General features: G+C 31.7%; 1 protein-coding gene and 1 long non-coding RNA gene across 4 annotated transcripts; one reads left to right on the plus strand and one right to left on the minus strand.

Annotated features, from left to right (window-relative positions):
- Positions 1-7,503: 7,503 nt before the first annotated feature.
- LOC129285791 (uncharacterized) lies at positions 7,504-22,124 on the minus strand. Of its 2 annotated transcripts, XR_008587300.1 has the most exons (5): positions 21,633-22,124; positions 19,570-20,412; positions 17,651-17,734; positions 11,759-11,913; positions 7,504-7,880 (listed from the first exon to the last, which is right to left on the minus strand). It is a non-coding gene; the product is annotated as an uncharacterized LOC129285791 (long non-coding RNA). The 2 variants fall into 2 exon arrangements; XR_008587301.1 differs by lacking the exon at positions 17,651-17,734.
- On the plus strand, positions 9,773-22,715 carry LOC129285790 (uncharacterized). Of its 2 annotated transcripts, none has more exons than XM_054921681.1 (15): positions 9,773-11,878; positions 12,102-12,647; positions 13,407-14,018; positions 14,112-14,703; positions 14,788-14,882; positions 15,118-15,201; positions 15,370-15,450; positions 16,817-16,900; positions 17,093-17,164; positions 17,302-17,391; positions 20,114-20,227; positions 20,328-20,420; positions 21,031-21,168; positions 21,482-21,577; positions 21,686-22,715. In XM_054921681.1, the coding sequence occupies exons 1-15, from the start codon at positions 9,776-9,778 to the stop codon at positions 22,505-22,507; spliced, it is 5,622 nt and encodes a 1,873-aa protein (XP_054777656.1). In that variant the 5' UTR covers positions 9,773-9,775; the 3' UTR covers positions 22,508-22,715. The 2 variants fall into 2 exon arrangements, with proteins under 2 accessions (XP_054777656.1, XP_054777657.1); XM_054921682.1 differs by having other exon boundaries at positions 20,331-20,420.
- Positions 22,716-25,464: the final 2,749 nt, after the last annotated feature.

The following is a 25,464-nucleotide window of genomic DNA, read 5'->3' on the forward strand; positions in this document are numbered from 1 at the left end:
AATAGTGAAGACCTAGATGATAAACAAGCTTATGGTAGTGAGGTTTTAATAGGGGAACTTGAGTGAAACACTTACCTATATACATTTGAGAGTTGAGAGTTAAACACTTGACCTTTGAGAGGGGCTATTGCTTAATTTATTCTTATCAAATGAAATTGCCATGATACTTGTTATTTTGGATATAAGAGATATTGATTAGAGTGTTAAAATGTTGGAGAGCTATGATTGTTTCTTATACTTTGTTGCTTGCACATTTCTTTTCTTGAATTTTGAGATTTAAGTTTTGCCCAGGAGTGCAAAAGTCTAAGTGTGGGGGAATTGGGAATTGATAAATGATAATTTTATATATTTTTATCCTTTTAATTTAGACTTTTATATTTATTCGAGGCTAATTGAGTTTAATTAGATATTATTTAATTTTATTAGCCAATATTCAGTTTTGGAATTTCAACTAACTAAATCTTTGATTTTAAAATATAAATGATATCTTTAATATTTTTGCACAGGTACTATTTAATTTTATTTTATTTGTGCAGATTTTCTAGATTCAATTTGAAAGATATTGATAGAGAATATTTTGGATAAAAAGAATATGGGCATGCTTGGAGATCAAATCAAGAATTAAATCTTTAAAATTTGTTTAAATTTACTTTGGGTATTTTAGTGTAGTTTTTAATTAGGATTATTTAGGATAATTTTATCATTTTAATAAATTATTAGATTTTATTTTCTTTTGGAAGAAGACGTAGCACAGGAGGCGCATGACATTATATATATTATATATATAAATGAAAGAGGAAGCACGATCTGGAAAAAAAAAACGAAAGAAGGGAAACAGAGCAGCAATCACCGTTCGTCTTTCCTTCCTCCAATTTCTTGGGTGATGGCTTCTCAATTTTTCATTTTATGTTGTTTGATTTTTAATTCTATGGAGAGCTAATTTTTTTGGTGTGATCAATCACAAACCATGATCTTAAATTTTAATCAGAGTCTTTAATTTTCAGGGAAGATTTTATTTTAACTTTATTCCAATTTTCTCTTCTTCTCTCTACTTCTAAAATTTTATGCTTTAATTACTATTACTGATTAGAGTAGCTTTATTGCATAATTTTTGAGTTATAAATTTTATCTGAGGTTTTACTTGCTATAATCGATTGATATAGCATTATAAGAGTAATTTGGCCTAGCTTGGGTGATTATCCATGCTTTGTTTCTGGTATAGCTAACATAGAACAGTTGTTAGGTTGTGGGTTAAAGGAGATCTCAATTAATCTATAACTTAATCTCTTGTTTAATTCTTGATGTTAATTTGAGAAATATATAAAAAAAAATCAGAATAATAAAGGTAAATAAAATTGATTTGTTGGTGGACGAGGAAGATTAAGTTTAGGTGATTGGGTTGTGATTGATTGCGCTGCTTGTACTTGATAATTTTCTCAGTTGAATTTTTATTATTTATCTAATTTTAATTTAGATTTTTTTAATTAATTTCATCATAAAATAAACCCCCCATCATTTACCTTTTCATAACCATAATTCAAATAGTTGCTCTATTGACTCTTAGGGAGACGACTTAGGTTGCGCTTTACTGCAAAATCTAGTTTTTATTAATTTTGGTGCTATTCGACAGCAATGTCACTTTCCTTTTTTTGCCGTTGGTGTTCTCGTCCGGTAATGAATGTTAAATTATTTATTACATACTGTTTCAACATATTAATCTTCAAATTTTATTTACTATTTAACAATTAAACTTAAATTTTTTTAAAATTTTTAAACATTTTTAATATATTATATTTTATATAATAAAAATTACACTTCATTATAATCAATGTGTTTTTTAGTTATTATATATTTAAAAACATATTTTAAGAACACAAATTATTATTAATTTAAATAATTTTTACTTTATTAAACTAGTTTTTTAAAAATATATTAAAATATAAATTTTATTATAATAACCGATTTTTATTAAATAAATTTTTAACAAATAAATTTTGAGAAATTAAAAACAAACACGCATGAAATTGGCAGAGGTTGGATTAATAAAGATCGGCATGAAGTCACGTTATTATTAATATCTTGTCGTATGCAGAAAAGAAGAAATAGCCAAGAAATTAGAAAGGACTTGTTCTTTCTCTTCTCTTCATGGCCATCTCTGTCTTTGTCTCTGCACTGACCTAAGCTTGAGCTGTTGAGCCCACAATTCCTTTTTTTCTTTGGGACAATATTGCAATGAGGCCTTGCGAAGTTAAATTAAACCTTAAAAGCTTGCTTGTGAATATCACAATATTTACGTGATTATTTTCTGAACGACTTGTAACAAAGAGTATGAAATACTCCCTCCGTACATTAAAAAATATAAAATATTTTTAAAAAATTAAATATTTAAAATATAAAATATTTTTTATTTTTAAAGTGTAATTATTAATTTTTTAAAAAGTGTTTCTATTAATAATAACTTTATATTTATTATAAAATATTTAATATGAATAAATATAAAAAAATAGGGTTAGTTTAAAAGTATGTAACTACTTTATTAAAAGTGAAATTCAATTAAAAATATCTTATATTTTTAAACAGAGAGAGTAATTATTTTTTACTTTCATACATCACTTGAATTTTTTGAAAGCCAACAACTTTTTTCATATTATTCTTAATTAAATTCATTAAATTCCAAACATCCTATCTTTTCTATATGTAAATTTGAGACTATCGTTTTGGAAATAATAATCTTTTAAATGATAATAAAATTTTTTAGATGATTAATCTCACAATTATTAGTAATGATAATATCTTAAAAAACTAAAAAAATAAATTTCAATTTAAGGACACTTCTGAAAAAAGAATTAATATTTTAGACATTTTATGTTCTGATTCAGGAAAAATTGTCCATATAGAAATGTTTTTTCCTTGACCAACCGCGAAAGGATATTGATTGACAGTCTCTCCCCTTGCCCATATCTCCATAGCATCATTTTCTTCCGCTCGTTCTTTTCTTCGTGCGAGCCCGACCATTTTTGTAACTCACTTATTTAATTACATAAAACACAAAATAATTTCCTCTAATTAGAGAAAATAAGGTAAATCAAAATCAATGGCTAAGCATTAGACTATTTTATATTTGCTGGCCTGAAAGAAAATCTTTGTTTCAGATGAAACATTCTCCCTCTAAATTAGTAAATTTAGATTTATAGAGCTAAGAGATTAATGCTGTTAACTATTTTCTATGCATAAGTCATCTCTCTAAATTTATAATTTAACATTATAGATCTTACAAGTGTCCCTTTTCTTTGTAAAGTTGTAAATTTTAGTAGAATATTTGTAAATCTAATAGATTGACTTTCCGATATAAGAGATTAAGTTACATATATTAAGAGATTGAGTTTTAAATAATAATTAATCATGTTTAAATTAAAATACTTATAACAATTTACAATTTGAACATTATATTTACGCCAAGACAAAGGGAAGAGTTAGATTCTATTGGCAATCTTATGTATTTAATATATTTTTATTTAATTAAATTAAGATAAATAGATTTTAATATACGCATGATATTAATATCAAAAATCTATTATAAAATAAAAATATTAAAAAAGAAAGACATGCATGAGAGACCCTGAATATACAGTAGTACAGTACTCAGACACATGGACCCCTCTCCCAGACACATCATTGAATGTTGGAGCCACCTTTGAGATGATTGATTGTTGTGAGGTATTGTGAGCAAATACACCCTCTCTCTTCGCTATTCACTACAAGCTTCTGCTTCCTCTCAATAATTTCAGTGTTCAATCTCAAGTCACAATGGTTTCTGTCGATCTTCTTTAGATTCCCTGTTCACTGTTCAACTTCAGGCTCTTGCCTCGCTTCTACAACACTTTCTCAGGTCTATCTTGTCTGCGTTTGGACTTTGGATCCTTCCTTTTGTGTTTTCTTCAGTTATTAACAATCCTTGCTGCTGCTGTTTTGATTTTGCTGAGCTTCAGCCACTGTATATTTCGTTGTTGTTCTTCTTATATATTCTTGTTCTTCAACACTTTGTTAGCACTGCTTCTTAGTACTTGTATTCTTCTTGTCTCTTTGATCTCTAGAGTCTCATTAATCATTGTTGTTGTTGTTGTTGTTTTAAGACGGGGGGAAAAAAGACAATCTGTGTGCTCAGTGCGTATCTCTACTCTGATTTCTATCTAGTTCCTATAATTCTTCTTCTTCTTCATTGAAAAAGGGATGAAAAACTAAATTTTCTCTCAAGGATACCTATCCAGTGGATTAGAGTTTTGAGCTAGATCTCTCCATTAATCACTGTTGTTCCTGTTGTTGTTCTTCTTTATTCTTAAAAAAAAAAGGAAAAGAAAATACAATTGTGTGGTCTGCTTTTGAGTCCCTGTGTGTGTGTTGATATTTCTCTCCTGTTACTTTCACTTTCTGTTGTTCATCTTCTGGTTCTTGTTCCTCCTGAAGAAAAAAATCCCTGTCAAAGGCATTCATTAAAAAAAAAAAAAAACAGAGAGAACCCAGAAAAAGGACCCCAAAAAACGAGAAGGCGAAAGGAGGCATTCCCAATAAAAGCATAGTGGAAACGCATTCAAAGTTGAGGTATGTATATCTGTGTTCTGCTCTGCTATACAACTGGGTTATAAATTTAGATTATTACTCTATTTTGAAATTGAGTAATTGACACGCGCTTATGAATTTTCTTAATATGTTTGTTACTCTTATATCTGCTTTGAATGAAAGATAGCCCTTCTTCTCTTAATGATCTTATGTATTTAATATATTTTTAATTAATTAAATTAAGATAAATAGATTTTAATATACGAATGATATTAATATCAAAAATTTATTATAAAAAAATATTAAAAAAGAAAAATATGCATGTGTCTTTGTTTAAGACCGTTGGGTGAAAGATTATTAATCACGGCGGCGGGCGGGGGAAGATAAAATTCACTTAATTAGTTGTGAATATTGAATAACTTAATTGTACAACTCAGTTGATGAGCTGCAAATTATCGCAAATTAGTTTTTATATACTCCCCCAAGTCCCATTTTATAATAAACAGTTTTATAATTTTAATTTTTCTGTAATTTTTTTAAAAATATCTTTCATTCAATAAAAAAGATGTATATATATACATATTTTAGGAGTGAAATAATGAGAAATAATTTTATAATTAATTTATTAATTATTATATTTTTGAAAACACCTTATATCATGGAACATCAAATCACTCTATAAAAAATATATATTATAAAATATACTCCTTCCGACTTCATTTATAAGGCATATTTTAAAAGATTTATTTGGTCTCATTTATAATTTATGGTACGGTTTTTTAGGTAATATTTGAAATGTATTTCTAAATTATCTTTTATGAGAGAAAAAAATAATATAACATCACTTTTTAAATTTGTTATATAGGAGTATATTTAAAATTTTACATATTTTTATTCATTTTACTTTTTTTTGTATTAGTATTAATGGGATTAGTAAAAATAACTTATAAAGAGAATTGAAAGAGTATAATATAAAATGTGTATGAGTTTTATATAGCATAAGATGGGTTGTCATAAATTATCCAAAATCTAATTTTTATAAATTGAGAAAATTTTTTTACATAGACCCAATGGATCAAGTCATCCATACTTAGTTAAGACATAAGTTGAGCTATAAATTTTATAGGATCAATTGTAAATAATGACTTGTTGGCAAAAAAAAATATAGGACAATGTTTTAAAACTCTAGTTACTCCTAAATATCGGACAAAAATATGCTCTCTCTTTTTAAAATGAATACTCCCTCAATTTTTAATCATAATAGAAATGTTATATGCCCCTTTTTTTTTATATAATCAAAATTACACATTTCATTGCACCAAAAAATAAATTACACATTTCAAAAATTGTTTATTATATTTTTTCCCAAATCAATCCTGTAAAGTTGAAGTGTGTTTTAACGAGATAAATTTATTTTATTAATTACAAGAATAATTTAGTCAAAAATTTTTAATTTCTATTAGGATAAGACTTAAATAATTAATCTTATATATTTAATATATTTTTTCTCAATCAAATCAAGACATATGAATTATAATGTGTTAATAATATTAATAACAAAAAATTATATTTCTTATAGAATGAATTTATAAAAGATACATACCCCCTTCGTTAAAAAATGTAAGGCATTTTTTGAGAAGTTAAATGTTCAAAAATATAAGGCATTTTTAATCTTTTGAGGTATAATCATTGCCTTTTTTTTTCAAAAGTATCCTTATTGATGAATGATTTTATATTTATTGTAGGATGTTTAATAGGGGTAAATATGAAAAGATAGTGTTAGTTTGAAAATAGGTAGTGAGATTCTGTTAAAAATGCCTTACATTTTTTAATGGAGGGAGTATGTCTTTATTTGATTGGAAATAAACATCTTAAATAAAGCTAAGTATATAAATTTTTTTCTAATTATTATACTTAATCAATTTTCTAACACTACCAGTTTGTTATTTTTCTCTTATATTTAAAAACAAATTAGTGATAGTTACTCTCTCCGTTAATAAGTCATTTCTTTAGGGTTTGGATGTAAAAAACTATATAGCATTTTTAATTTTTTAAAGTGTAATTAATATGCTTTTATTAAAAGTACCCTAATAAATAAGTCACTTTTTATTTATTTTAAAGTGAAATATTCTATTAAATAGGGGAAAATATGGGAAGATGGTGTTAGTTGATAGTGTAATTTAATTAAAAATATCTTACATTTTTTAATGGAAGGGATACCTTTTGTTTTTCAATGTTACTTTTTTTTAATCCTACTAAGTTGTTTGCAAACTTGTAATTTCTAGACGCATTTAATTATAAAATTTAATTTCCGTGACAGGATAATAAATTTTTTAAAAAAATCAAATATTTTTTTACAAGTTTAAGGATATTAATTCGTGAACTTTTTGTCCTTTTTAACATTTGAATCATCGTTTGTTCTTTGATTGGGGGAAATCGAGAAGCAAGAAAGAGAGCCCTTAGATCAAGGACATTGAAATATTTGGACAAGAGGCAAGTAGAGAGTTTCGTGATATTAATATTATTATCTCGCCAATAAATCATTGAAATTAAATAATACATTCTCCGATTTTTTATTATAAAACCATTTCCTATAGTATTTAATACAAAATTCTCTATCTAAATTATTATTATTTTTCTTAAATGTCATATACTTTGATATTTTGTAACTAATTAAATAGCATCCTAAATAGGCGAGGATGGAAGATGTAACACCGTTGACTTCAAGTTAAAACCAAGACAATCCAACAACACACAATCTAAGAAACGGGCAAAAATCTAAAATTAAATAATGACCCAGAATCATTTACAAAGCCAGGATTGTGTTCTGAACTTTGTTTTCTATAACAATCATCACAACAAAAGGGGCTTTTAACTTTGGTGATAAGCCAAAGATGCAAAATTCAATTATAACAAAACATCAATCATATCCATGCATAAACAATATTATTAATCATCCCTAATCAAACTAGAATCATTTTATACAGCCAATAACATCCATCCAATCACCGAGCAACAAGGTTAATAGTTACTACAAAAAATTAGTCTGGCTAGCATCATGCTTAGAGATCAAGAAACCACACACAAGCAAAAGATCATCCAAAGTATTAGAGTGTTACATTTCATAGTATCTCATTGAAATACAACACAGTTACATTTCATAGTATCTCATTGAAATACAACACTACACTTGGTATAGTACTACAGATTTAATAAACCAGCATTACAAAGCTACCAAATGCTTCTTTCATTGGTTGATCCGTGAATGAAGTGCGAAAAGACCTCTACACAAGTGCTTTCCCCTTGATCGCTACAATCCTCACCTGAAATTGTTGGAATGGCGAGTGAGATTCAAAATCCTAGTAACTAAGGTAAACTTCTAGTCTAAACAAGAGTGCACAAATAACAATCTTAAATACAAGTGCAGTAAAGCTAAGTTAAAACTTAAAAGTAAAACATGATGCATAAGAGTTTGAATTTGAAAGTACTGCCACCCAATTTACACACTTTCCTCTAAGTCCCCAATCATGTTAGAGGGAGCACCCATGCATGCAACCTTCTGCAGCTTCCAAGATGGTTTAGGATCCACAAACAAATCATGAGTGACAAGGATTGCACGTCACTTCCACAATCCCAAACTATCAAGTGTTTCTAGAGTCTCTCATGCTTCTTTTCAACATCTTTGTGCATGGGTATAAGTTTAAAGATAGAATCATCTCAAAAGATTAGCCTATTAAAAGGAAGAGTTTCTTCCACTTGTAAACCTCACAATCTCTTGTGAGGCTCTCGTATGTGGAACTCATAATAAGGGATCTTTGTTTAAGAACTGAGACCAACCTATTAAGAAAGAGAGCCTCTTACACTTCTAAGCTATAAATCACACTTCTCTTATGAGACTTCCGGATGTGGAACTCATAACAATGCACCTTTGTTCAAGAATCGAGACCCACCAACTAGAACCCTACACCTACTTGTCAAAATTCTACCAATGTTATGAACATAAATTCAAAGGGAGAGTTCATATCAAAATACTAAACTGTTAGTAGAGAAGGCCTCTTACACTTACAAGTTATAAATCACATTTCTATTGTAAGGCTCTTTGATGCAGTACTCTTAACACTATGTATGATCATAAATTTCATTTATGATGGATTTTGTCATTCAAAATACAATGCACTATATGAATAAGATTTTGATCACTATGATCTCCTTTGGATGCTATTTAAATCTTGGATCATTGTAGGTGTGCACCTAGGTATCACTCTGTAGTTTTTTTTTTTGTTGGTAAATGTAATCTCATTATGATTGGCAGATGGCGGAGATCGGTGCCGGTGCTATTGCAACAAAGTGTACCGATATATTGGTAGATAAAGTAATGAAGGAACTTCCATACTTGTGTTGTTACGAGAGTTATGCTGATGACTTTGAACAGAAAAAAGGACAATTGTCAGCCGCAGTGAAGAGTATGGACATAAAGATAAACAAAGCCAAAACAAGAAACGAGACTCAAATTGACCCTATAGTTAAGCACTGGGTTCAAAGAGCCGAAAAACTTAGTCAACAAGAACCAACCCCAAAAAAATGCTTTGGTTGCTTCTCCCAATGTTCATTGGCCAAGGACTTAGAGCGCATGACGCAAGAGATTCCAACAATAATGGAGAAAGTCGAGAACTTCTCTCAAGTTGCTCATGCAGCCGAACGTCCAGGAATGAAATTCTATTCACAAGAGTTTATGCGTTTTAAGAGTAGAGACTCGATATTTGAACAACTTAGGGAGGAATTGAAAGATGGCAATAAATGTAGGATTGGATTGCAAGCAATGGGAGGATCAGGGAAAACCACAATGGCAAAAGCAGTTGGGAAGGAAGTTGAGAATTCAAAGGTATTTGATAAAGTTATCTTTATTGAAGTGCCCAACCCTGTTGATGAAAAAAAGATTCGAGATGAGATTGCGAAGAAGTTGGATATGCAGTTAGAGGATGAGAAGAAATTCACGCACGCAGAACAAATATGGATTAGAATTGCTAACGTTGGAAATGTACTCATAATTCTTGATGATGTCTGGAAAGAGCTCAATCTTGAGAATGTAGGGATTCACCATGGCATCCATACCTAGGGTCGTTGTTGTATTTTGCTAACCACACGATATGAGAATATCTGTAGGAGCTTGAGATGCCAAAAGACCATTAAACTAGGGGTCTTGCCTAAGGAAGATGCGATGGATCTTTTCCTATCTCATGCCATTGAGAGTGGAAATGATGGTCGTGATAGATTGAAGGTGTCAGCATCAAAAATTGTGAACAAGTGTGGAAGGTTACCCATTATGGTTGTAGCAGTAGCAAAAACCTTGAGAAACCACGACCCAAAAGAATGGGAGGCAGCTTTTGCAGCAACAGAAAAAGATGCATCCTTAAGGCACGGGAATGTTGATGAAGAAGCAAAGAAGTTTTATAATTCTTTGAGATTAAGCTTCAATTATCTAGATGCAAGAGCCCAAGATCTCTTCCTTTTATGTTCTTTATTCCCAAGAGCTTATGATATATCAGTAGAGCTTTTAAGCAGAATTGCTATAGGGTTGGGACTTTGCGGAAATGTTGACAGCTACTGTATAGCAAGAAGTCAAGTGCTTTCAATTAAAACCACACTTGTAAGTTCTGCTTTATTGTTGACTGCTCCACAAGGATGTGTAAAGATGCATGATGTGATTCGCGATGTGGCCCAATGGATAGCAGATGAAAAGATTCAAGTAATCATGGATTCAGAGACAAAATTGAAGGAGAATGTCAAATATTCATCTTGGATCATAAAGGACTTTTCCAATTATTTTGAGGGTAGCAATCTTGAGGTTCTTCTAGTATGGGTAAATGCAAATGGTTCTTTGGAAGTCCCAGGTGCATTCTTTGATGGCATAAAGGGACTTAGAGTTTTGCTTTTGTATTCAAAGATTAAGTATGGGAGAACTTTGGCCTTGTCACTACCAAAATCCATTCAATCTTTAGAAAATATCCAAACACTGTCCCTAACAAATTGGAAGTTAGGTGATATATCCATTTTGCAAAACCTAAGAAAACTCCAGACTCTTGAATTGACTAATTGTTCAATTATTGAATTGCCATCTGATGTCAGCCAACTAGAGAAATTGAGATTGCTAGGCTTGGTACGTTGTTCCGTCGAAAGGAATAATCCATTTGAAGTGATTGGAAGATGCTTGAAGTTAGAAGTATTGTATTATGTTTCAAATGATGACAATCTTAACATTGATGCAAAGCCTTCTGAAATTACGGTTCTTCAAGAATTTGGAATATATCATATAGAGGGCCACTCCTCCTTGCGTTCTTTTCAATTGGATGGTTCAACAAAAAGATATTTCAATTCAACCCAGTTAAAAGGGATCTTGTCTGAGGGCACAGTAAAATCCCTGGCAGCAAGAGCAGAGATTCTTGAGTTAACAGAATGTGATGAAACATGGACAAATCTTATTCCTGATGTGGTTCAAATAAAAGACGGAGGCATGAATGACTTAATTAGGCTCTGTTTGAGATCTTGGCCGGCAATACAGTGTCTAATCTGTACAAATGACATTCAACCTGATGCAACTATCTTCTCCAATTTAGTTCAGCTGCGACTTCATGATATGCATGTGAGGGAATTATGTTGTGGTGATTATCCTAATGACTTTCTCAAGCAACTAGAGAAGCTAGACTTCAGTCGTTGTGTTGAACTAGAAGGCACATTATTCAAGGGCAAGCTAGAGCTGGGTAATCTCAAGTGTATAGAGATAGAGGATAGTTCAATGACATGTCTTTTCCATTCATCCACAGCTCAAAGTCTAAAGCGATTAGAAAATGTGTACATAAGTGGATGTTCTAAGCTGGAATGCCTAATAAGTGATGAGAGATCAGCAGAGCTGCCGAAAGTGGATGATCATCAAGATCCTAATCAGAAGAACTATCATTCAATGCTCCCGAAATTGAAGTTTCTCGAGGTTAGAGAATGTCATGAATTAACATTTATATTGCCAATTTGTTCTTGTAAAGAGCTAGAAAGCGTGAAAATCTATGAGTGTGATGAGCTAAAATACATATTTGGGCATGAGGAGGGAGGACTGTATCAAATGGAAAAAGAAATCATCCTCCCTTTACTAAAAGAATTAAAAATTGCAAATGCACCGAAATTCGTCAACATATATCCAGAATGTTACCTCCCACAGCCTTCCCAAGTGAAGAAATCATGGGGTCTATGCTGTTTTTTGCCAAAATCAAGTGTCTCAAGTAGAGATGGCCCAGCTTTTTCCAAGTCCACACAACTGGACTGTGCACAGGTACTTTTCTCGCACTCTTTTTTGTTGGTATGGTTCTGAAATGTAGTACATGATAATTTTGGCATCTAAATTTTCAAATTAAAATATAATACAAGAAAGTTTTCTAGAAAAACAAATAGGAGGAATTTCAATTTTAATTTCTAATGTGCTTTTCTAATTTTGTAATAGAACATGATCACATGCTTTTTCAATTTGTGAAAGATCTCACATTTTTGTAATACAGGCATTAAAGGAGAAACATGTTGTGGGTAGATCACATGGACTTTTTACACCGCCATTCTACCCATACAAAAGTTTGAGAAAGGTGAAGATAGAGGGATTTTCTGAGTTAAAGTCACTATTTACTCTATCTGTTGCCTCATCATTGAAATTGCTGGAAAAATTGAAAGTCATAAGGTGCAATGCAATGGAGCAGATAGTAATAGACGAGAAGCACAGTTATTATCACATGAATGGCAGTTCTATCAGCTCTATCTTTCCCAACTTACAGCAGATCAAAGTAATCGAGGCTGAAAAGTTGAAATATGTCTTTGGAAAATGTCACTCCAATCAGAAGCATGATGTTCATGTGGAACTTAATCTCCCAGCTTTCAAGGAACTGTACCTTGATGATGTCCCAAATATGTTTAGTATTTGCTCCGAAAACTATTATGTGGAGGCATTATGTCTACGAGGTATTTGTTTGGAAAAATGCCCCCAGCTTCCCTTAAAAACTATTATAGATCTATCAGTTGATGTGCGAAAAAGGCAAGATCTCTCAAGGATAAAGGTAAGCCTCTTTCCAACTTGGTTTTCTAGTTTGAGATTGATTTGTTCAAAACAATATTAAGTACTAACATATCTTATGACACAAGTGATTTAGATTTCCTTGCGCAATTTTAAACCTGAACATCAATGTGGATAAAATTTATGATGTTTTGGCCAACTTAATCTAACATAAGCAGTAGGGGCTTTCATCCCTTAAGCAAACAATTGACTATTTGATTTCCAACTCTTGAGCAAGAAGAAAATCTAGTTAGAAGGGATATATCTTTTGCCCTCCATACTCTTTTTTTTTTTTTTTTAATATGAACCGAAACCTTCATTCAATAGAATGCAACCAAAGAAAGTACAAACAGGAAACAAAAGCACAAAAACCTAAAAAACCACACCTAATCAGTTGCCCTGCGTACTCTGATGTTGCCTTGTTTCTACTAGAAATAGATGCGGAATACTCCTAGTATCACCAAAAAAAAAAATTGTGATTTTGTGAAGATTGCTGCTTCTCATAGCTTATGCTTGTGTGCAGGCACGCGTGTGTGATCTTTGCTTCTCATATTTTGCATGTGTGCGTCTATGAAAACATAGGCTGTGACACGATAGCTTGCAAGTTTGTTTGTCACATCAGACTTGACTTTAATAAACTTTTAAGCATGAAATTTTGCTGCATATATTTCATTGTTTCATTTATATTTTTTATCCAGACTCCTTTCGTTTATTGAAGTGTTTAAAATGCTGAAAACTTATCACATGTTTCTATATAATTCAGGCATCAAAGGCGAAGTCTATTCCCAGTACAACTCATGAATATTTCACACCAACTTCATATCAATGCAATTTGCGAGAGATTGAGATAACTGGGTTTTCTAACTTAACATCACTCTTTACCCTATCCATTGCCTCATCACTGAAATTGTTGGAAGGATTGGTAGTCAAGCAGTGTGATGCATTAAAGCACATAGTAACAGACGAGGGGCATGGTCATGACCATATAAATGTCAGTTCTATCTTTCCCAAATTACGACGTGTTTATGTTGTTAGTTGTAACCATTTGGAATATATATTTTCAGCTTTTTATTCAAAAGACTTTAAGGATTTGGAATTTGTGAGCATTGTGAAGGTTGAAAGGTTGAAATATGTGTTCGGAAAGTGTCATGCTGATCAGAATCAAAGTGATCAGATTGAACTTAATCTCCCAGCTCTGAAATATCTGTACCTTCGTGACGTACCCAATATGGTTCATATTTGCACTGAAAACTATCATGTGAAGGCATTATATGTAGAAATTATTCATTTGGAAGGATGTCCACAACTTCCCATACAAACTTTTATAGATTTCTTGGTTGGTGGACATAAAAGACAAGATTTCTCAAGGAGAAAGGTGAACCTCTTTCAAACTTATTTTTCTATTTTATATATGATCGATCACCTAAAATGAGTCTATAGTGCTAATGTATCTCAACCATACTTACAGGCATTATCTCTCAAGGAGAAAGGTAAGCCTCAGTCTGACTTGCAAGAGTTGCCTGATTTTAGGGATATAAGCATGGGGCCTAAAAATTATCTGAGCTTTCGAAATCTCTCCATGCTGAAAATGGAAGGATGCAAACAATTGAAATTTACATTGTCTGCATCTACTTCAAGAAGCATACCAAAATTGAGAAGCCTAATTGTATCAAACTGCGAGGAGCTAGTGAGCATCATTGAGGATGAAGAGAATGAGGTAAGGAGAGAATGTTTCCCCGAGCTACATAAAATTGAAGTGAAGCAATGCACGAAGTTGAAGTGCCTATTGTCTATGTCCACATGTGGCAAGCTTCCACAGCTCATGTTCTTGATCATAGAAGATTCCCCTAAGCTTGGGCAAGTATTTGGGTGGGAGAAAGGCACGCCACAAGAGTTGGTCATGAAGGATGTGCTTCCAAGGCTATTTGCATTAAGACTGATAAATCTACCAGCTCTTCATACTATCTGTCAAGGAATTGATTTTCAAAATGTGAAAATCCGTATTGTGCATCATTGTCCTAACATCACTTTAACTTCAGCTAATGCCAGCTCCCGTGAATGTAAGTATTCACACACATAGTTAATCACAATTGCTAGCTGCTATCATTTGTTCTCATAATAATGAAATTGTTTTGTTTGGGCAGTATTTGATGTTCATAGAACATTACGAAATGATCAGATAAACACAGATGAAGGCTACTACTACAATACATTTGAGATTTTCGACTGGGCTCTCAAGGTCAGTATCAAACTTAATAAAATAGCAGAATTGGATGGAAGTGAAAATACACAAGGGGACAAGGAAACAACAAATGATAAATTTTACACCAAACTTTAATAAAATACATCAAGTTGACCAATACATAAACAAAAATGTGCCTCACTACAAATTTTGGTAGAAATCAATGGACCAACCACTTTTACTGTCTTTATTGGTGACTTAAACTCATTATTTTCTTTATATCTTTGTTTAGAGGGAAAATGAAGAATCAAAGGAAGCTCTTGAGAGAGACAAGACAATATCTGAACAGAACAATAGTTCTCCAGAACTAGCAAATGTATATACATTTTACTTTTTTCTAAATTTATTTCTCTCTTAATTATTGTCTTCTTCCATTGTTCCAAGTTTTAGAATGATGTCAATATTTCTTGAAACTTTTTTTGGTGGGCTAAGTTTATTAGATTTCAACTCATTTTGTCTTTTTATATGTTTTGTGATTGTTTAGAGTGAAGAGGCACCCAAGGAGGTTGCTAAAAATGACACCACAATAGACAAGCCAAAAAGTAGTTCATCAAATTTGACTGAGGTAAACATTATGCTTCATTATAGCAAAGCAGTCTCATAAACCAACAAACGGTTTCTCATTCAATAAATGTATGATAAGCTTGTTAATGAATTAAATCATTTAGCAACTCATTCCTCAACAAATACTTCTCTAATTGTGTAATGATAACTTCATCATCATCAACAATAACAGCAAGCTTTATCACACTAGATGGGATTGGCTACATAAACTGCACGATGTTATTGTATTCTATCGGCATCTAAGTCTTTGAAAATATTGTTAATCAAAATACTATTATGCTTTATCAGTAACTAAACCTTTGGAAATATTGTTAAACAAGAGGTCTTGTTCAACTTGCATGAATGTTCTCTTTGGTCTTGCTCTGCCCCTCTTTATAAGCTCAAGATTATTTATTCCACTCTCCTCATCGAGGCCTCCCACGACCTTCTTTGTATATGTCTAAATCATTTTAAACGATTTTCTACTATCTTTTCCTCAGTAGATGCCTCGCTCGTTTTTTCTTGCATGTACTCATTATAGATTATGTGTGTCCACACATCCGTCCCAACATTCTTATATCTACTACTCCAACTTTATACTCTTTTGGTTTTCCTTTAAAACCCAACATTCACTAACATGGCTGATCTTATAACAATTTGATAAAATTTCCTTTTAAGCTTAGTTGGTAACTTCCAATCACAAATAACTTCTTTGACTTTTTTCCATTTAGACTACCCAATTTGTATCCTATATGTAACATTGCAATCAATTTCACCATCATTTTGAATAATCGCTTTCAAATATCTAACGTTTCCACTTGTGGTAAGACTTGATCTCCTAGTCTATCTTCAAAATTACTATTAACTGACCTCTTATTAAAATTGTAATGTATATATTCCGTCTTACTTCTGCTTAGGTGGAAGCCCTTCGACTCTAAGGTCTTCACCTATAACTCAAGTTTGGAGTTCATCTCTTCTCTTGACTTCGCAACAAGAACTATGCCATCTACAAAAAGCATGCAATTGGAGATTTTCTCTTAAATATGCTTAGTCAGAACATTTAAACTGAGGTCAAACAAATGAAGGCTTAAAGTTGATTCTTGACGTAGGCCGATCCTTATAGGAAAGTCATTATAGCAATGACAACATCATCTGATTAAAATATTGAGAGGGTCATTCCACAACAAATACTTTCACTTTTATTTTCATTGACCATCTATCAACTATTTAGTGGAAGTGGAAATAAATTGAGGTTCTATCATTAGCAAGAAGAGGACTTTATTTTCATTATATGATTCCTATCTTTATTAATGACTCCAGCTCTTTTATTTTCCTATATGTTGAGTGAATAATTATTTTACTTCTTTATATTTACTATTATTGTTCAGATTGAAGAAAAAGGATCACAAGAGGTTATTAGAAAAGACTGGACAATGCCAATTCGGAACAATGGTTCTCCAAATTTGGCAAATGTACGTATATTATACTTAAGTATAATCAACAAGACTTAAGAAACCAACTAACAGTTTCTCTTTTACCATGTCCTATTCATTTTTTTCCAAATAAATCAATAATTTTTTATTTTGTGCACTAATATTTATTATGGTTATTAATAACTTGAAGACTCAATTTAACTTTTTTATACATATTTTGTTGTTGTATAGAGTGATGAAACATTGAAGGAGATTGCTGGAAAAGACTCAAAAACAGACGAACAGAATGCTAATTTGACGAAGGTATGTAAATTATGCTTTTCAATAATAACACAAACTCAGATCAACAAATAGTTTCTCCTTTAATTAATAAATGATGATATTCTTCTTGATTAATTTAACTTCTTTAGCAACATATCCATGTTTTCTTGGCTGCGCAGAATTCAAAAGCATCAGCAAATAATGGAATTGTTGAAGAACAACTTTCTAGTTCAAATACAACGACAACTCTATCATCTAATTCAGATATGGTAAAGATCTTTTCTCAACAAATACTTTCATTAGTTTATTTATTGAGTGAAACATCTTACTAAAAATGATTTTATTTTTTATCTCTAAGAATGTGTAGGAGCCTTTGATGCACTTGGTTATCAAAGTTGGCGCTAACAATAAGCAAATTAAAACAGAGTAGAAAAAAACCAACAAATGGTTTTTCTCCATACACATACTAAATTTATAGTGTACCAACAACCAGCAGTAAATGAACTTGTTAAACTCTTTTTGATATACCTGTAACGATAAGTCCATCATCTAATTTAGATAATTTAAGAGCAAATCCCTGACAAAACCTTCACCTGTATGTTTGTTGAGATCCTGTCAATAAAGTAGTATAGGAGTTTGTAGGAGTCTCTAATGCATCACTTGGTTATATATTACAAATTTGGCTACTAATTAAAGAATATCACTTCTAAAGAGATTGCCTGAAATATATTAACTAATTTACCAATTTGTGCTATGCTATCAATTGCTAAAGAAACAATGAAGCCGAGTGTTCAAGAAGATTCTAAATCAGATGAAGTTAACCAAGCAAATCAAATAGTGGATTCCCAATTAAGCAATGCATCACCAACAACATCTAATATTTCTTTAGAAAATAAGTCTCCACATGTGAGAATATAGCTAGGTTGCATAGATACGGGTATGAGTATCTGATATGATGCGGCATGATACGGGATACGGCAAATTTTCAAAATTTTAGAATACAGATACGGGAATATTTATAATATATATTTCAACATTTTATGATATAAGTATAGGTATTTTGATTTTTAAACAAAAATTTCTAAAGTAATATAAGGATATTTATAGTAATTAACTAAAATATTAAATGTTTTTTCAAGTTTTTAAGTGATATAGTAAAAAATTATTGAAAAAAAAATCATATCACAAATGTTAGAATATAGAATATGTATGCAGAAGTATCCTACAAGTATTGTATCGGATACATATCGGATACAGGTATGTTTACTTTTTTGAAGCATCCATGCTACATAGGAATATAGTCCTTTCTGATATGGGTTTAATTTACAAGCTAAATGACAAAACTTTATAATTGTCTTTGCATATATATGTTCATTTAGGATTCACAAATTAGGAAGCCACAATCAAAAGAATCTTATTATATCAACAAGCTCAACCATATAGGACCTGATATACATCCTAATGGTTCACACAATGTTAACAGAAGAGGGGAGGAACATGTCACTCATGGATACTTAAGTGAACAGGGACTATGATAGTGAGGTTAGAAGCAGAATGGATAACAGTCTCTATTGTGGCAAGCTGTAGAAGTATATATTCTCAAGAATAGTGAGGGTCATTGTTTGTGTGAATTCATGCTAAATATAGGTAGAGAAAGCAGCTTCCATGCAGATGCGTGGGTTTGTGCGATGTGGTTTAAGTGATTCTCCTAGGATATGGGTGTAAAGAAAATGGTTCTGCAGATGGATGTGATGACCACTTAACTAGTACCACAAGCGTATGGAACAAGAGTAGTAATATAAGAGAACTAAAGGTAGAAGAATAGGGAAATCCAAAGGTGAATTATGCATGAACGATTTGTAAAACATACATGATGACATTAACGATAACTCTAGCAAAGGAAGCAATATTCAAGAAGCACTCTAGGTTTCTAATCCCCCTTGCACAATGTAACTCAATTTCTCTTGATTATATATCTAGTCTACTTTCAACTTTAGAATCGTAGTTTTTAATTAAGAATGAATGTCTTTTGGTCCATTCATGCCCCTATTCTAGCTTAATTCTATGATGTCATATGAAAAGTTAAGAAAGCAGTACAATCCTTATCATGATTACATAAGGCCCTTGAGTATATTATCTATATCAATTCCAAATTATTATATATTCTATTTCTAGGTATCCTAATTAATGGCTTGTTACAAGTTCCATTTTTCATAGGCAAATTTCAACGCCCAAGCACACTAAATTAAATAGGCCTATCACTGGCATGGGGAAGACAAACTCAGATTAATTACAAAAGCATTCAATAAACAACAATAATGAAAGAAAAAACCAACTAAAAAGCGTTAGTGTTCATAGATTCCTAGAGTTCACAAATATTCAGCTACAGTTAAACTCAGCAAAAATCTCAAAGATAGAAGAAATAGAAGAGCATTAGTAAATTTCACCTCAAGAAGCTTTCCAAGACTCTCCGATCTCCAATCTAGCCACCAAACCCTCGCGAGCAGCTTCCCATCACTTCGAGAACCTTACAGAACTCTCAAAATGTTGTACCCCCGTAAACCCTAGCCTTCCTCACGCTTTAAAGTAGAAAAGTAAAACTCTACATTTTGGATCCACAAAACCTGCCTTAACTTCTACCATGATAGGGCTTGCCTCTAGTATAATGTTAAAGCATCAACAAAGTCCTGTTACGGCCACTACCATCTCCTCTGTTTTCGTCTTTAATCTTCTAATTTCTTCATCCAAATCAGTCCACTCTTTACAAGGGTCCCCCAAAATTGTAAATGAAATTCAGAAGATGCGATCTTGACAAGGCAGTATGTATAATGCATCGTGACTGGGAATATGCCTAAAGAGGTTGGGAAGATTGTCTTAGAGGAGGATTTGATTGCGCGAAATAGTTGTTCATCAAGGCTTCAATGAGTCCTTTTGTAACCTAACAACGAATGTTCTTCCAGAGAAGCTTACAAGTTATTTGGTGTTGTGCAGAATGTTGAAGCAACTGCTGGAGAAGATCTTTCATCTGAGAATCATGACAAAAGAAGTTCATCAACTCATTCTAAACGAGAAATCTCAAATCCATGCACATTAGCTTCTACCAAGGTAAGTATATCTCGTCAGTTTTTTCCCCCTTTGCACTGATGTCTATTGGATGAAACGTTACTGGTTTTTGATCTCCTCAATCTCATTCTCTGACCTCAAGAAGTCTCAAATAGCAACTTCAAGTGCTCATCCAAGACTAGGGAGCTCTCAAGCTGACCCATTGGATGATTCTTCAATTATTGACTCTGCACAGGTAAGGGGAAAATAACGGGTTAGTGAAGTATTAATTATTTTCTTTTCTTTTTTTCTAAAATTGGCCTTCATTAATTTTAAGAGTTAGAGTATAATGAGAGAAATTACAAAGAACCATTAAATGATATGTCTAGTATACCATTTAAATAGGGGTATTTTTGGAAGAAACTTTGATTATGAGACAAATTGATTGAGCTTGATTAACTTAATTTGATTTCTTGATTCCCGCTAAGTAGTTCTCTTCTTTTAACTAAAAAAGTATGATAAAACATATGCTTTCTCAAGAAGTATGACAATACAATTCACCAAAAAAAAAAAGAAGAAGGAAATATGATAAAACAGAGTTGAGAAGGCAACATGTGCTTTCTCTTCCAATATATTTGCTAATGAATTTAACTTCTTTAACAACTTATTCATATACATGGTGTGAAAGCACCAAACATTACATATAATTGTTGAAGAACAATTTTCTATTTCTAATATAGTAGCGATACCTATTCTATCATCTAATTCAGATATGGTAAGATTCTATTCTATATATAGGAGCTGGTAAGATTCTCTAACAATGCACCATTAATGAGAATGTTTCTTTGTGGTACGTTATGCCACAGAACAAGAAGACAGTGGAGGCAAGTGTTCAAGAAAGTCCAGAATCAGAGGAAGCTGTTAGTACAAATAAAGTTAATGATTCAGAACCGAGAACCATGCCAGCACCAGTTGCTCATCCTTCACAAATTGAATCTCCACATGTAAGATTGTCACCCTTTTTATTCAAAATAAATTTAAGCTGGCTCATGTGAAACAAGTTTGTTGGTAAAGAAAGCCAAGAATGAAAGAATCGTGATGGAGCACCACAGATTGGTAGAAATAGGACTTTACATGCATTCTGATGATTCACAAATGTTAAGTCTCTACAAATTATTGGATTATAATGCTTAAGTGATGTCTTAGAAAAATTCATTGAGATTAACACTATCTTTACACCGCACTGATTTTTACACAATCACCCCTTTAACTAAGTGCCATTGAGATTAATTTTTGTATATTATTGACGATTTCCAGGTCTCTTCAACTTGTCCTCATAAGAATGCTAAAACAACTACTTCAACTATTCACACAGAAAACCTATCAGACATTTTCGATGATAAATCTACACAGGTAAGTTAATACTTTATTGATCTACTACATGGCAGAGCAAAGTTCTGTTCCTTACCATATATGTATTCGAGAGGTCAAACTAGTAACGCTTCTTTCTATTGATCTCAGGATCAAATCATGGTCAATCAAATCGAGAATTCCATTGATGTTAAAATTAGAGACGACTATGCAAACCATAAGCAAATTGAGGAAGATGATCTTGTTAGATTGTTTCGGGTTATGAAGGAAAGTGCTGACATGGAAATTAAAATGCCTTGCAATTCTGAGATTGCTGCTTTTGAAGATGACGAGGTGGCTAAGACCTTTGCTGACCTAGAATCCTCATTGAAGATGGATCTGAATCAGATAGCTAGCTCAGATGATCACAGTCATCGTCTTGAGAATGCCCTCAACTTCCTTTCAACCTACTGTTCTTACAATGGACCTCTCTTTCATGGCCTCAAAGGCAAAATAGACTCTCTCCACCATGAAATCCGAAGCACTGTGTTTTCCTTCAAGCAAGCTTCTGCTACCCTTGAAACATTCAACAAGCTTGAAGAAAAAGAGAAGTTGATCGATGAAAAACATGCTCAACAAATGGAGGAAGCCATTGGTCTTGTATCTAAACTTCACAATACTAAGAAGTGTATGGCTGAATTGAAGGAGCAGATCTCTATGTTACAGGCCGACTTGAAAAGGAAAGAAGAGGAATTCAAAGACTGTGAGATCAAACTCTCGTCTCTTCAACACCAAAAAGAGAGAAGATTTTCAGACACCATGGGGTTCATGGAGGAGTACGAGGCTGTGAAGAGAGACAAATTCTATATGGTGGATGGCCAAGCAAAAGCAAGACAAGATCTTGAGAGAGTGAAAAAGGAATGGCCTTTCTGTGTAGTCAACTTGAGGAAAACAGTGCTTCTGCTAGAAATTCTTCTTCAGCGGAAGCTTTAAGTCTTGGAGACTATTATGTAAATGACCTATAAATTATAAAAAGAAAGTAGAAATTTCCATTCAGAATATTTTGTATTTTTTGTTGGTTGGGTTGTAATATTATGGTGATTTTCAGTTTATTCACAGTTGGCTTGGGATTCGGTTTGCTCAAAACTCTGTTGCATGTATTGATCTGTTAATAGTGAGGTTTTCTCAGGACTTGGTTCAATGGCTTTCATCTTCTATATTGATATTCCAGTATTCTACTAAAAATTGATCCAACTTTTTTAATTGCTCACATGTTTCTCATGCAATCCTGTTTGAGATAGAGTTGGACACTAAATGTATAAGCACCTTTCTCAATAACAAGTTAGATCTTGATTCATACTTCATCATAATGTTAAAAACGAGCCATTCCGTTATACATAATTGATATTAGAAAAATTGATCCAACTTGATCAAAGCCGAGCCGTGCTTCAAAACCTATTTAACCACTGGGTTAATATGGTAGCGGGGCCAGGCTCAGATTTGGGCTTGGCAGATTCTCTATCATCATTTAGTGCAAAATTTTTCATAAAGTCTCCACTTGAAAAAATTCATGCAGAAACTTTGTTATAAAATTTAATTAATTATAATGCTTGGTTCAGGAAAAGTTATGAAACATTGCTCTCAAAAAAAAGAAAAATATACGTGCAGAGAAAACTTCACCAAAAAAACCTCTATGGGTCAATAGTTTTTTTTTTTTTAATTAAGAAAAGTTTAAGTGAGTCAAATCCTTACCAATTAAATCAATATTTATTAGTGACTATAATATAATAACTTAATAAGCACACTATCAAGTCCCACCCAAAGTCACATACATCATATATGCATGATACATTATTAAGAAATGTATTTGGAGGGAAAATATTAAGCATTTGTAATCCAAATTTATATTTTATTATAATTTTTTATAATTTTAAATTCCCTCTAAACTTTAGTTATTGCAATTTCAAGTATTCCAATTCTTTTGTTTTTTTTTTTCACATTTTTACTATTGGTACTTTTATTATTCTCCTCATTCCTCTTGTTTCTTGTTCTCATCTTTTATTGATTGAAGAATATTTACAAGCTCATCACTCCCGATCTCTCCTTTTGCTTTGAATCTCAACTCATCTCTCATTTACTTTACTTATAAATTTTTTTACACTATTTAAACAAAAATTTTAAATATGTGAATTTTAAATATAAAATTTAAATTCAAATTCATCAACTTAAATTATGCATAAATAAATAAAGCTAACTATATACCGACTACGAGCTTGCAGAAGCAGTTCCTCATTCCATTATTGCTTTGCTTTTTTTTTTTTCCTGCAGCTTTTTTTCCTTTTGGTCTTTCTAATTTGTTAATTTTTGTTCATCTTGTTTGTTTTCTTTGTTTGGACTCCTGGAGTTATATTTCTGCAGTTAATACATGAAGATTTCAAGGTTTAAAAAAACTAATTTCCTCACATATTAGCAATAAAATTTAATCTCACAACCTTATAAGTTATGGATCAAATCATTATGAATTAGACAAATCTTTGTTGGCATTTACTCACCACATAACAAAAAGGATTTCAACTAAAACTTATGTTACATTTAGATATAGTTAAATTTAGATTTGGATCAAACCTCATTTGAATGCATGGAAATTTTATAATTTAAATTTGATCCAAATTCAAGTATATATTTTATTATAATGTTTTTATAATTTTAAATTGCTTTTATACGTGAATTATTTAAAATGCTAAAAACCTTTTCATTCTCTTCCTATTTTCATTTCTCATCTCCTTATTTCATTGTCATTGAATTTAAAATTTTTTATATTACATAAATAAAGAATTTTTAAACACATGAATTTTAACTATGTTATTTTAAATTTAAAATTCAAATTCAAACAAGCCAATCCAAATGCTACCTTAATAATTACCAAAATAAAAATAGAAGACATGATTTATAAGTTTATTAAAATATTTTAGTTATTTATTAAAGGACTAAAATACAAATTTAGCCCATATGTTTATTGATATATACTACCGTTTTTCAAAATCAAACAATTTTGCCCTCAACCAACAAAATGACCTAACGTGTTCATCTTATTAGATTGGGTCTATATATTATCGCCACGTGTGCAGGAGACTTTTTGACCATTCACATGTTTGTTGGTTTATCTGTCTTCTCCAGTCTCTCTCGCCTCAGTCCTCACACGCACACTTCTTCTTCATCTTCCTTATCATCATTTGTGTTCTTCATTCTACAATTAGAAGCACTGAGCGATGGATCAAATTGCACACAATTAAGGGGGGGATCCACAAGTTTTATGTTTTTATTCACTGTAACATTCTAATTTTTAAGTTTTAAATTGATTGTAAAAATTAAGGTTTGATTGTGGATATAAAATTTGGATTAATATTGTTTTAAGGTTTGATTGGGAATAAATTTGCATTTGCTGTCATTTTGGGTTAGTCACATGTTTAGGTACTTATTTATGCTTAAATTGGACCTAAGATGATATATTAGGATTAAATGAGGTCCATAATAGGTATCAAACCAAACTAGGCTCAAATAGTTGGCCTTAAGTGAGGAGACCTAATTTATGCCATACGCTGTGATGCACGATGTGTCTATCATGGTACATAGCAGAAGTGAGGGAGTTTAGTGAAGGAGTTTAGTAAGGTTTAAGTGCAACTTTGATGATTATATTGGATAATGAGGTTATATGAGTGATTAATTAGTATAATGATGATAAGTAATTATGAGTATGTTTGAGAGTTTTAATGGTTGTGATAGCTTGGAGTTAATTAGATTAATTAACCTAACCTTAGGATTAGGGTATAATTAGTATGTTGACACTCTGATTAGCTATAATCAGCATTGTATTAACAATCATTAGCGTCACGTTGTATTTGCTTATTCAAGGAGCTCCAATGGCAAGGAGTAAAGGTAACTATGATTAA

Source organism: Prosopis cineraria, unplaced genomic scaffold (genome assembly GCF_029017545.1).
Source record: "Prosopis cineraria cultivar Desert tree isolate PC_DT_omini unplaced genomic scaffold, ASM2901754v1 PC11, whole genome shotgun sequence".
NCBI lineage: Eukaryota > Viridiplantae > Streptophyta > Magnoliopsida > Fabales > Fabaceae > Prosopis > Prosopis cineraria.